The following is a 12,889-nucleotide window of genomic DNA, read 5'->3' on the forward strand; positions in this document are numbered from 1 at the left end:
TTGCTGGTTTTTGTTCATTCCGCCTCCCAAAAATCGGAATAAAAAGCGATCAAAAAATGTAATGTGCCCGAAAATGGTACGAATAAAAACGTCAACTCGTCCCGCAAAAAACAAGATCTCACATGACTCTGTGGGCCAAAATATGGATAAATTATAGCTCTCAAAATGTGGTGATGCAAAAACTATTTTTTGCAATAAAAAGCGTCTTTTAGTGTGTGATGGCTGCCAATCATAAAAATCCGCCAACAAACGCTATAAAAGTAAATCAAACTCCCCTTCATCATCCCCTTAGTTAGGGAAAAATAATAAAATTTTAAAAAATGTATGTATTTCCATTTTCCCATTAGGGTTAGGGCTAGGGTTAGGGCTAGAGTTAGGGCTAGGGTTGGGGTTAGGGCTAGGGTTAGGGCTGGGGTTAAGGTTGGGGTTAGGATTTCAGTTAGAATTGGGGAGTTTCCACTGTTTAGGCACATCAGGGGCTCTCCAAACGCGACATGGCGTCCGATCTCAATTCCAGCCAATTCTGCTTTGAAAAACTAAAACAGTGCTCCTTCCCTTCCGAGTTCTCCTGTGCACCCAAACAGTGGTTCCCCCCAACATATGGGGTATCAGCGTTCTCAGGACAAGTTGGACAACAACTTTTGTGGTCCAATTTGTCCTGTTACCCTTGGGAAAATAATAACGTGGGGGCTAAATTATCATTTTCGTGGAAAAAAAAATATTTTTTATTTTCACGGCTCTGCGTTATAAACTGTAGTGAAACACTTGTTGGTTCAAAGTTCTCACAACACATCTAGATAAGTTCTTTGGGGGGGTCTAGTTTCCAATATGGGGTCACTTGTGGGGGGTTTCTACTGTTTAGGTACATCAGGGGCTCTGTAAATGCAACATGATGCCTGCAGACCAATCCATCTAAGTCTGCATTTCAAACGGCGCTCCTTCCCTTCCGAGCTCTGCCGTGCGCCTAAACAGTGGTTCCCCCCCATATATGGGGTATCAGCGTACTCAGGACAAATTGGACAACAACTTTTGTGGTCCAATTTCTCCTGTTACCTTTGGGAAAATAAAAATGTGGGGGCTAAAATATCATTTTCGTGGAAAAAAATATATTTTTTATTTTCACGGCTCTGCGTTATAAACTGTAGTGAAACACTTGTTGGTTCAAAGTTCTCACAACACATCTAGATAAATTCCTTGGGGGGTCTAGTTTACAATATGGGGTCACTTGTGGGGGGTTTCTACTGTTTAGGTACATCAGGGGCTCTGCAAATGCAACATGACGCCTGCAGACCAATCCATCTAAGTCTGCATTTCAAACGGCGCTCCTTCCCTTCCGAGCTCTGCCGTGCGCCCAAACAGTGGTTTCCCCCCATGTATGGGGTATCAGCGTACTCAGGACAAATTGGACAATAACTTTTGTGGTCCAATTTCTCCTGTTACCCTTGGGAAAAAAAAAATTGCGGGCTGAAACATCATTTTGTGGAAAGAAAAATTTTTTTTTAAAAATTTTCACAGCGCTACATTCTAAACTTTTGTGAAACAATTGGAGGTTAAAAGTGCTCACCACACATCTAGATAAGTTCCTTAGGGGATCTTCTTTTCAAAATGGGGTCCATTGTGGGGGGTTTCCACTGTTTAGGCATGTCAGGGGCTCTCCAAACGCGACATGGGTTCCGATCTCAATTCCAGCCAATTTTGCATTGAAAAGTCAAACGGCGCTCCTTCCCTTCCGAGCTCTGCCATGTGCTCAAACAGTGGTTTATCCCCATATATGAAGTATCAGCGTACTCAGGACAACTTGCACAACAACTTTTGGGGTCCAATTTTTCCTGTTACCCTTGGGAAAATAAAAAATTTGGGGCAAAAAGATCATTTTTTGTGAAAATTAATGAATTTTTTTTTACGGCTCTACATTATAAACTTATGTGAAGCACTTGGAGGTTCAAAGTGCTCACCACACATCTAGATTAGTTCCTTAGAGGGTCTACTTTCCAAAATGGTGTCACTTGTGGGGGTTTCCACTGTTTAGGCACGTCAGGGGCTCTCCAATCGAGCCATGGGTTCCGATCTCAATTCCAGCAAATCTTGCATTGAAAAGTCAAATGGCGCTCCTTCCCTTCCGAGCTCTGCCATGTGCCCAATCAATGGTTTACCCCAACATATGGGGTATCGGCGTACTCAGGACAAATTGTACAATGACTTTTGTGGTCCAATTTCTCCTGTTACCCTTGGTAAAATAAGACAAATTGGATCTGAAGTAAAAATTTTGTGAAAAAAAAGTTAAATGTTCAATTTTTTTTAAACATTCCAAAAATTCCTGTGAAGCACATGAGGGGTTAATAAACTTTTTGAATGTGGTTTTGAGTACCTTGAGGGGTGCAGTTTTTAGAATGGTGTCAATTTTGGGCATTTTCTGTCATATAGACCCCTCAAAGTCACTTCAAGTGTGAGGTGGTCCGTAAAAAAAATGGTCTTGCAAATTTTGTTGCAAAAATGAGAAATCGCTGGTCAAATTTTAACCCTTATAACTCCCTAACAAACAAAAATTATGTTTCCAAAATTGTGCTGATGTAAAGCAGACACGTGGGAAATGTTGTTTATTAACTATATTATGTGATATAACTCTCTAATTTAAGGGCATAAAAACTAAAAGTTTGAAAATTGCTAAATTTTCATAATTTTCGACAAATTTTTTTTTTTTTCACAAATAAATGCAAGTCATATCGAAGAAGTTTTACCACTGTCATGAAGTACAATATGTCACGAGAAAACAACGTCAGAATCACCAGGATCCGTTGAAGCGTTTCAGAGTTATGACCTCATAAAGTGACAGTGGTCAGAATTATAAAAATTGGCCCTGTCACTTAGGTGAAAACAGGCTTCGGGGTGAAGGGGTTAAAACCCACCTGCAGGAAATCTAAAACCCTTGGAATATTGGGCCTGCCGGGAACAACATCGGACCTGCCACCTTCCAAACAGAACCTTTACCAGATTGTATTGTATATTGCAGATGTGACTGGCTTTCTGCTAGCTTGAATCCAGGTAATAATCTGCTCCGATAACCTGAGATCTTAGGATGTCCCGCTCAGGATCCAGGCTGACAGATGAAGTCTTTCTGGGTTCTGATGGAAGACTGGACCCAGGTGGATTATATCTTTCCTCTTGGGAAGCATAACCGGATCTTCTAACACCATGGTTCTTAGCAGTGGGAACCAACATCTCTTTGGCCAGTACGAAACGATCAGAAGTACCTTCACCTGATCCTCTTGGATTTTCCTGAGTACTCTTGGAATAAGTGCCATCAGGGGAAAGACATAAGGCAGGGACCTGTCCCACTTCTGGCTCAACGGGTTGTCCGTTGGATTTAGGGAGTAAAACCTGTCGACCTCTGAGTTCTTCCTGGTTGTGAGCAGGGCTATTTGAGGTGTGCCCCAGAGATGACACAAGTACTGGAACACCTCTCCGTTTAGCTCCCACTCCATTGGCCAGACCTTCTGTCTGCTCAGGTAATCTGTCACTACATTTTGGGATCCCTCGAGAAGAACCGCCGCCACCGACAGGACAGTCTTCTCTGCCCAGGAAAACATTCTGTACGCCAGATCCTGGAGCACTCGGTGTCTAGGGCCCCTTTGGGGTCGTAAAAAAGATGCTGTTGTTACGTTGTCCGATAGGATTTTCACATATTGCCCCTTTTGCCATGACTGATATTGCATTAGAGCTTCCCACACGGCGTAGAGCTCCCTGTAGTTGGACGACATGGACTGGATCTCTGCTGGCCATCTGCCCTGAAGAATCCTTCCTTCCAAGTGTGCTCCCCAAACCCACTTGCTGGCGTCCATAGTGATCACCATGCATGGTGAGGAGATCCAAGGAATGTCCAACTGCAGATTTTCTGGCTGAGTCCACCAAAGTAGCGATCTTCTTACCACTGGGGATAAGTACATTGCTCTGTCGAGTGATGACTGGCACCGGTCCGAGATGGATAGGACTTCCCTCCGCAAGGCTCTCGAGTGGAACTGGGCCCACCAGACACAGGGAATGCAAGCTGTCAGGAGGCCTAGAATCTTCCCGACTTCTCAGGAACTCTTGGATTCTGTTTCGCATAGTTTCCCGCTTCTCTTCTGGCAGGAAAGATGTTCTGCATCTGGAATCCAATAGTACTCCTAGGAAAATCTTCCTGTTTTCCGGCACCAGGTCCAACTTCTGTGGGTTGAGGACCCATCCAAGGTACTCTACTGTGGATATGGTCTTCTCCCTGTGAAGTCAGAGTTCTTCCCTTGAACTGGCCACTAGGAGGAAATCGTCCAAGTATGGCACTATTATCCATTTCCTCCTTAGGTAGGCTACCATCTCTGACACCAACTTGGTTAATACCCGAGGAGCTGATGCTAGGCCAAATGGAAGGCCGGGAAATTGAAAATGGCAGATGAGATTCTGGATTTTTACCACAAATCTCAAAAATTGTTGGGATGCCAGATGTGTCGGAACCTGGTAATATGCACTTTTTAGATCCAGGGTGCACACAAATGCATTCCTGTCTATAAGGGGAACCGTAGATTTTATCGACTCCATCCTGAATCTGTTGTACTTTACCCAACAGTTTAAGGGCTTCAGATTTATTATAGTGCGGGATTCTCCTGATGGCTTTATGATGGTGAATAATGCTGAATCGTGACCCCTACCCTCCTTTGACTGGTGGACCGGAATAATAACAGCAGTGTCGACCAGCTCTCTTAAGTCTTCTACCACGGGTGAATATTCCCACAAGTTACGGGGAGCGATAACCTTTCGGGGGGAGTAGTAAAAGTTTACTGATCGCGTGAACTTACCCTAATACAGGGAGTATCTGAGTGCCTTATTTTTGGCAGTTCTTGCTCCCTTCATAAATTACACTGAAATTTCCTATTTTTGAAATAACAAAAAAAACATTTCGGTTTATTTACATTATATAATTTTTTCAAATTCCTTTTTACATTTTGCCTTTATATATGTCATTGCACAGGAAAAAATGTTTTAAATTGTTTTTCCTTTAACCTAACCTCCAATTCCTCGTGGGTTTGAAATTTGTTATTGTCAGTCCTTAACCCCTTAGTGACAGAGCCAATTCTGTACTTAATGACCGGGCCAATTTTTACAATTCTGACCACTGTCACTTTATGTGATTATAACTCTGGTACGCTTCAACGCATCCCACTGATTCTGAGATTGCTTTTTCGTGACATATTGTACTTCATGTTAATGGTAAAATGTCTTCGATATGACTTGCGTTTATTTATGAAAAATTTCCTATTGTTGCCGGCTGGCAGATCTCGGCGGGCGCACCGTGCATGCGCCCTCCATTTTCTCCCGGAAATAAGAACATACTGAGCTCCTGAATGGAGCGGAGTACGGCACATGCATCTTCATTCCACCCTTCATTCTCTATGGCTGACCATCTAGTTCAGCGCTCTATGAAAATAAGAAAAAATAATTAACAGCATAAAAAGAAAAAAAAAATCAAAACAAAACCCAAAACCCCAGAATTGCTGCTTTTGTTTTCGGCTGTGCAAAAGTTATTATGCCAATGAAAACCTCCATGGAAAAAAACTGCTCTATACAGGTCCACGGGTGGTAAATTCTAAAAAGTGACGGATCTCGGCAAACGGCAAGAAACAAAGAATTAAGTTTGTTGGAATTTTTTTTAACCACTGAAATAAAAAAAGAATAAAAAAACCCAAACATTTGGAACCCCCATAATCGTAATGACCCAGAGAATCGTGTCGCCCGCCGGTCAGGTTTACAATAAATGTTGAAAGAAAAAAAACAAAAAGTAAAAAAAAAAATATGGGGAATTGCATTTTTTTCCTTTAACTTTTTTTTTACATTATGTGTTAAAACGAATGGCGTCACTGAAAACTACAGCTCAAAAGCCGCTGCACGGAAAAAAATAAAAGTTATGGCTCTTGGGAAAAAAAAACAAACAAACAAACATGGAAAAATTGCCTGGTCATGAAAAGGTTAAAGAGGATAGAAAAAAACCGCACAGATAACGTATCACACAGATGCGTGTGACCAACGTACAAAAAAAATGAGGTTAACCCTTGTGTTTGTTTGTATGAGGTTAATAAAGTTTTATAGGAAAAAAAAAACCCGACCAACCATCGCGCAGGTAGCTGTGGGCGTTCCCTAGAGTCCCGGGCTCCGCAGTGACGTCCTCATACCTGTGCTGAGGCAGGAAGAAGAGAGAAGAGGCGTGCCTACACTGAATAGGGGGCGTGGTATCGGTTTACACAAGCAAAATAGGCGTGGTTTCTTGAAAGAATTGATTAAAAGGGGAAAAAAAGGCGTGCTAACAAAGAAGGTGTGGTGATCTCGATATAGGGGCGTGGTTATAAAGACTTGATGCCGGGGTGTGGCCAGACAGTGGGAAAGCGTTGGCTATGCGCGGTAAGGGGCGTGGTTATACTGGCATATCGGATTATGAACCCATCTAGTGGGCGTGGCTTGCTGGGAGCGGGGCGTGGCTGTGCCGGGGCTGACACTGGGAGGTGCGCCCAGCAGCCACTGCCCTACTCTGGGGATCGCGGACTCATGGAGCGGCGGCTCAGGCGGATGTGTCCCGGGCACGTCTGATCCCCGCCGCTGTCACCTGTGTGTATGCGGAGCTGCCGCCGCCGCTGTGGTCGGTGCTGCGCGCCCGGTGCACTCTCCGCCAGGTGGCCTGGCTTTGTGTAGTTGGGGGTCCTCAGTGTGCGCCCTCCCGGGGGTCCTGGCCACTGCTCCTCCTCCTCCTCATCATCATCATGCCGGATTTAATCAGTGTGTCGGAATTTATAGCGGAGACCAATGAGGATTACAAGTCTCCCACCGCGTCCAACTTCACCACCCGGCTGAGCCAGTGCAGGCACACGGTGGCGGCCGTGGAGGAGGTAAGACCGTGCGCGGTGTGTCGGTGGCCGCGGGCTCTGGGGGCTGCAAGCTTACTCTGACGTCACAGGACTTTAGACAACTTTTTGTGGTTTATATATATGTATATATGGCTGTACCGGGGACTTGTCTCTCCCTCCAACCCCCTTAAGAAAAATGGCACCTTATTGTAGGGATCCGATATCAAAGCGTCAAAGAGCCATATGCAAATCAGGCTGGAAGTGCACATAGGGCGTGGCCAGGCATTTGGAAGAAACAAATGAATTGCTGACGCCCCCAGCGCGCTTCCGGCCTGATTTGCATGTTGCCTCTACGCCGATTATTATTTCGTATTCCAGCACTCACACGCTCCCCCTTTAAATGTGACAATTCCTGCAAACAATCTGCTCTTTTCTTCTGGACCCACAATTTGGGACAGTTTTCAGGCCCTTCTTAAAGGGGCGGTCTGTTTTGGGCACGTTTTTGTTCTGTTTTTCAGCAGGTGAATGTGTGGACAAGTAGTGATCACGGACTTTACTTTTTAGTTTAGATTGAAAAAAAAAAAAAAAAATCTGAGCTTTACTCACCCACCACGGGTCCAGCGCTGAGTCTTCATCACTGCCCTGACGTTGCTGCAGCCAATCACTGAGCTCAGTGGCACAAGCAGTCAACTCGGACTGAGCCTCTGAGCACAGTGATTGGCTGCAGCTGTCGATGTGAAGTCCGCACTGCAGACGATAACAAATACCGGCGAAGACTGAACCCTGGACCTGGGGAGGATGAGTAAGGCGCCATTTTAAGAAACTGTAGATGCGGTGGTGTGACTCTCAAAAAAAGCCGAGTGCATATGTCCAACCACCGCTCCATTCAGATGGGGCTCTTCAGAAATGTTTTTGGGGGCATCAGTCAGCGGACCCCCACTGATAAGCATGAGAATAACCCTTTAATGGTGTGGTGGTCATACATGCGAACTGTATGAGACCCCATAACTCAAATTCCACCACCATTCCAGCTATGGATCTTTGCTGCAGCTGGTTGGTTGCATGATATGTTCACATGACTACTGCAGCCAATCACTGGCTGCAGCAGTGACGTTATCACGGCAGGTGCGTAGGGGGATGTGAATGGTAAGCGTGTTTACTGTTAGGAATATTCCAAAATATCCTGAAAAACTGGACTGACTATATAGTGGGTGCCGTCGTATAAAGCCGAGCGAAGACCAGAAGGGTCTCTCTGGAGGAGATCAATACTGTTGGGGGATACATGACATTTTGGGGGTCCTTCTGGAGATTTCACATTGTGGGCAGCGAGATCCAAGTTACAATACTGCTGAAGAGCCCTTAAAGGTGACTATGGAAACGGCGGAGCTGCGCTGTCTGTTACTCCCATTCATGTCTATGGGAGTTACGGAAATGGCGTAGATGTCCTGCCCTGGAGTTCTATCAGCGAGGAGGACCCCTTTAAGGATGTGGCCTGTTATTGGCTGAGGATTGCCACCTTGAATCATGAAATGTAATTATTTGCTTTTGGAAGAGGCTGAGAATGTCATTAACCCTGCGGTGTCACCGGCATTGACGCCGACATTGATCCTCTGCTGCCTTTTATTTCATTAATAAAACCGGAGAAACCTTGTCAGTCCGCAGGTGGCGGCGTTCTCCTCGGTGCAGGGAGTCCGGCGTGCGCGCTGCTCAATACCCGGCTTGCATTTCCATGTTCTGATTTATACGGCAATTACTGCTCAGTGCGCCATTTGTAGCAGATGAATATAGAATATGTTTCTGGAGCGCGGTACGGGCGCTGAATATTAACTTGTTCACCAGGTTCAGTTATACGCTGTGAAATGTGCCTGGGCGCCATAGTGGCCCTAGATGAAGCCAGCGGTGTAAGTGCCATCTGCGGACACGGCCAGAGAACAGTCCTGGGGCACGAGCACATGTAATGGAAACGTCGCGGATTTGCAGAAGTGGGTGAAAACTTTCTGCGCAGAAATGAATCTGTAGAGCTGACGAGTAAATTTGCAGTTTGCCTTTTTCTTGCAGATCTGCACGCTCATTTCAGCTATTTCAGTACAGAGGGGTAAAATCAGCCGAGAAAACCGCAGCAAATTTTCATGCTGATTTTGCTTTGGATTGACCCCAGATTTTTCCGCCGTTTGTGCTCACACCTTATTATCTTTGACACACTCACCACCAGTCATCGGCCATTACCTGTACTCTTCCATGTTGTGTGTTTGCTGCAGATTTTCTGCATCTGGAAAAAAAAAACACTGAAATTTGAGTATGAAAAAGGTGCAGCTCTTCTCCACATACCGCCCTATGATGCAAAGTGTGAAAAATGCACTGACATACACGGCATAAAATGACATGCTGGAGTTCTACCACCCCCCTCAAAAATGGGGTGACTCGCTAATCAAATCGCTGGGGGTCTGACTGCTGGGACCCCCCACCAATCTTAAAAAGAGGGCTTTTAGAACAAAAAAATCAGAAGGCACTCTGCAGTACAGTCTGGAATGGAGCAGGGGTCCGCTCAATTGATTGTCTATGGGACTGCCGAATGCAGTGATTGGGTGTCAGTCCCATAGACGGTGAATGGAGCGGAGTCCGCACGTGTTCAGGGCTGGGCCGCAGAGCCCTGTTCTGGGTATCGCGGAGGGTGGCTGTGGTTGGACTCGCAGGGATCAGCAGGTTAGCCCTTATTCATAGGATAGGGGCTAACATTTTTGGGGGTAATAATAACCCTTTATAGTCACACTGTGCGTCTACTGCTACATTCTGATTTTCTCTGCAGGGTGTCAGTGGGATCTCATTCACAATACTGGTACAGGGAAAAAGGCAGAAAACCCAAGGGCACATATCCCTGCTGCCTACAAGCAAAATTCTATGAGCTTTATAGGCTGTGTTCACATGGTGTGGTTTCCACATATTTATTTTTTTTTTTTTACTTCATTTGACAAAAAGATACGTGTATTACAAAAACGAATACATGGATAAAAAATTGGTTCCGGCACAGTGAAAGGAAAAAAAAACCAAATTCTCAGGCCTCATTCAGATGTCCATGATTTTTCTTGTGCGCCAAAAAAAGTTCCTAGTTTCATCACTGTTTTGGACTGGAGTTTGGTCCGTGATTTTCACGTATGAAAAAGAAAAAAAATAGAATGGTCGATCTCACAGAAAATGGCAAGAGTGTGTTTGAGAAAAGGGTAGGGATGGCTGCTTCTCGTTGCTCACAGTCGGGCCTTGTCGAAAATGGTGGAAAGCCCCTGAAATGTTTCCCCACAGGTTTTTCAGAGTTTTCCTGACTGAAAGTGGTCACATCCTGGCGGTCGCTGGTAATCCTGTCAGGTGTAATGCAGCCCCTTAGGGTATGTGTCCACGTTCAGGAAACGCTGCGTTTATGACGCTGCGTTTTTCCGCAGCATCAAAAACGCAGCGTCCAGATGTTACAGCATAGTGGAGGGGATTTCATGAAATCCCGACTCCACTATTCGTTAAAAAACGCATGCGTTTTTGCCGCGAAAACGCACATGCGGTGCGTTTTTTCAAAACGCAGCATGTTGCTACAATGAGCAAAACACGCAGGAACACTGCAGGTGACCTGCCAGTGACCTCAGGTGCAGTTTTGGTCAGGATTTTACTTGCATAAAATCCTGACCAAAGCCTGAAGCAAACCTGAACGTGGACACATATCCTAAAGGTTTACAGCCAGCTTCTAATACTGTATATTGCTGCCATCTTTTCTTTTTGAGGTTGTTTTTTTGTGCCTAAAAACAAAAAATGACACAAGATAAAATAATTAAAAAAAAAAAAAAAAAAATTGCCCCCGAGCAGAGTGGTCACAGCCGTGCATTATTTGCCCGTCTGCTGGGAATTCACACGTCCCTGGTTCTGATGGACAGAATGGATATTTCACGGAACTTTTGAGTTTGGCCCGCAAGTGTCCCATCCAGAGTCACGTGGCAAAAAAACCCCCACAAGTGAAATCAGTCATATGCTCTAATGTGTCTGTGTGCAAAATGTAAAAAATATATATATAATATGCAGATGTAAGAAAAATGGATGTGTGAATTCAGCCATAGAGGAGAAGCGCTGCTCTGGAGGACCCACTGCCACCGTTTATTATGTCGTCATCCATTGATTGTGAAGGTATCAGCTGGTTTATCACTAATGTTTCTTAGGCTACTTTCACACTAGCGTCGGGAAAGACCCGTCGCTGTGCGTCGGGCCGACGTTCCCGACGCTAGCGTGGTCTCCGCCGCACAACGGGGGCAGCGGATGTATTTTTCCAACGCATCCGCTGCCCCATTGTGAGGTGCGGGGAGGTGGGGGCGGAGTTCCGGCCGCGCATGCGCGGTCGGAAAAAGCGGACCGTCGTGAGCAAAAAACGTTACATGTAACGTTTTTTTCTCCCGACGGTCCGCTACCACACGCCCAAGCGTCGCAAAACGGACGCGACGTTTGGCAATGCGTCGCAAATGCGTCGCTAATGTTAGTCTATGACGAAAAAACGTATCCAGCAAGAACTTTTGCTGGATGCGTATTTTCGGCAAAACGACGCATTTGCGACGTATTGCAGTTAACGCTAGTGTGAAAGTAGCCTTAGTCTGGAAAAGGGGGTCGCTCACATGGCACAATCCCTTTAAGGCCGGTTTCACACGTCAGTGGCTCCGGTACGTGAGGTGACAGTTTCCTCACGTACCGGAGACACTGACACACGTAGACACATAAAAATCAATGCATCTGTTCAGATGTCATTGATTTTTTGCGGACCGTGTCTCCGTGTGCCAAACACGGAGACATGTCAGTGTTCGTGGGGGCGCACGTATTACACAGACCCAATAGAGTCAATGGGTGCGTGTAAAACACGGACCTCACACGGACATTCTCCGTCTGGGGTCCGTGTGCGTGCAGGAGACAGCGCTACAGTAAGCGCTGTCCCCCCCACATGGTGCTGAAGCCGCCATTCATATGTTCCCTGTAGCAGCGTTTGCTGCAGAGAAAATATGAATAATAGTGTTTAAAATAAAGATCTATGTGACCGCCGCCCTCCCACCCCCTGTGTGCCCCCCCGCTGGTCAGAAAATACTTACCCGGGTCCCCCGTCGGCTGTCGCTCCTTCCTGGTCTGGCCGCGGCTTACTGTATGCGGTCACGTGGGGCCGCTCATTTACAATCATGAATAGTCGGCTCCGCCCCTATGGGAGGTGGAGCCACATATTCATGACTGTAAATGATCGGCCCCACGTGACCGCATACACTAGAAGCCGCGGCCAGACCAGGAAGGAGCGACAGCCGACGGGGGACCCGGGTAAGTATTTTCTGACCAGCGGGGTGCGCACAGGGGGTGGGGGGGCGGCGGACACAGATCTTTATTTTAAACACTATTATTCATATTTTCTCTGCAGCAAACGCTGCTGCAGAGAACATATGAATCGCGGATTCAGCAAGATGCAGAGTGGGTACCACACGCTCCGTGTGGTACCCACTCGCCATACGGGCCGCACACGTGTGCCGCACATGTGGCCTCCGTGAGTTCCCAGGCACACGGACACGGATAACTCCGGTACCAATTTATTCCGGTACCGGAATTATCTGGACGTGTGGGACAGCCCTAAGAGATGACTACAAGAACTCTCCTTAAATAGGACTTGTCATAGATGTAATAAAATATATTTAACAAAATGCACTAATGTATTTATCAATATTTTTTGTTCAACCCGATGTAAATGCCGCTGTTCTCCTAAATCTGGCATTTTTTCTTTCTTTTTTACTACTCTGTTCTTGAAAGAGTGGCCCAGTCTTCCCTGTATGTAAATCTATTTTTTAGCCAACAGGGCATGGCCTTTATGAAGATTCCTGCAGAAATGAGTCAATGACTACACCCCTTTGTCTTAAAAAAAAAAAAAAAATAGACCTATTTAGTGAAGAAGGTGCCATGTCTGAGGAACGGAGAGGAGAAGGAAGAAAAGAAAATGGCGGCGGATTCAGGAGAACAGTGGGATTTACATC

General features: G+C 45.8%; 1 protein-coding gene across 4 annotated transcripts in view; it reads left to right on the forward strand.

Annotated features, from left to right (window-relative positions):
* Nucleotides 1-6,336: 6,336 nt before the first annotated feature.
* ASAP2 (ArfGAP with SH3 domain, ankyrin repeat and PH domain 2) overlaps nt 6,337-12,889 on the forward strand; it is a 216,678-nt gene continuing 210,125 nt past the window's right edge. Inside the window, exon 1 of one of the 4 annotated variants that reach the window (XM_077291399.1) lies at nt 6,337-6,426. In XM_077291399.1, the coding sequence (XP_077147514.1) occupies nt 6,382-6,426 (45 nt within the window). In that variant the 5' untranslated portion in view covers nt 6,337-6,381. Of the gene's footprint in view, nt 6,427-6,556; nt 6,909-12,889 lie in introns of those variants that run through there. The other 3 variants (XM_077291397.1, XM_077291396.1, XM_077291398.1) reach the window with 3 other exon arrangements.

Source organism: Ranitomeya variabilis, chromosome 2 (genome assembly GCF_051348905.1).
Source record: "Ranitomeya variabilis isolate aRanVar5 chromosome 2, aRanVar5.hap1, whole genome shotgun sequence".
NCBI classification, from domain to species: domain Eukaryota; kingdom Metazoa; phylum Chordata; class Amphibia; order Anura; family Dendrobatidae; genus Ranitomeya; species Ranitomeya variabilis.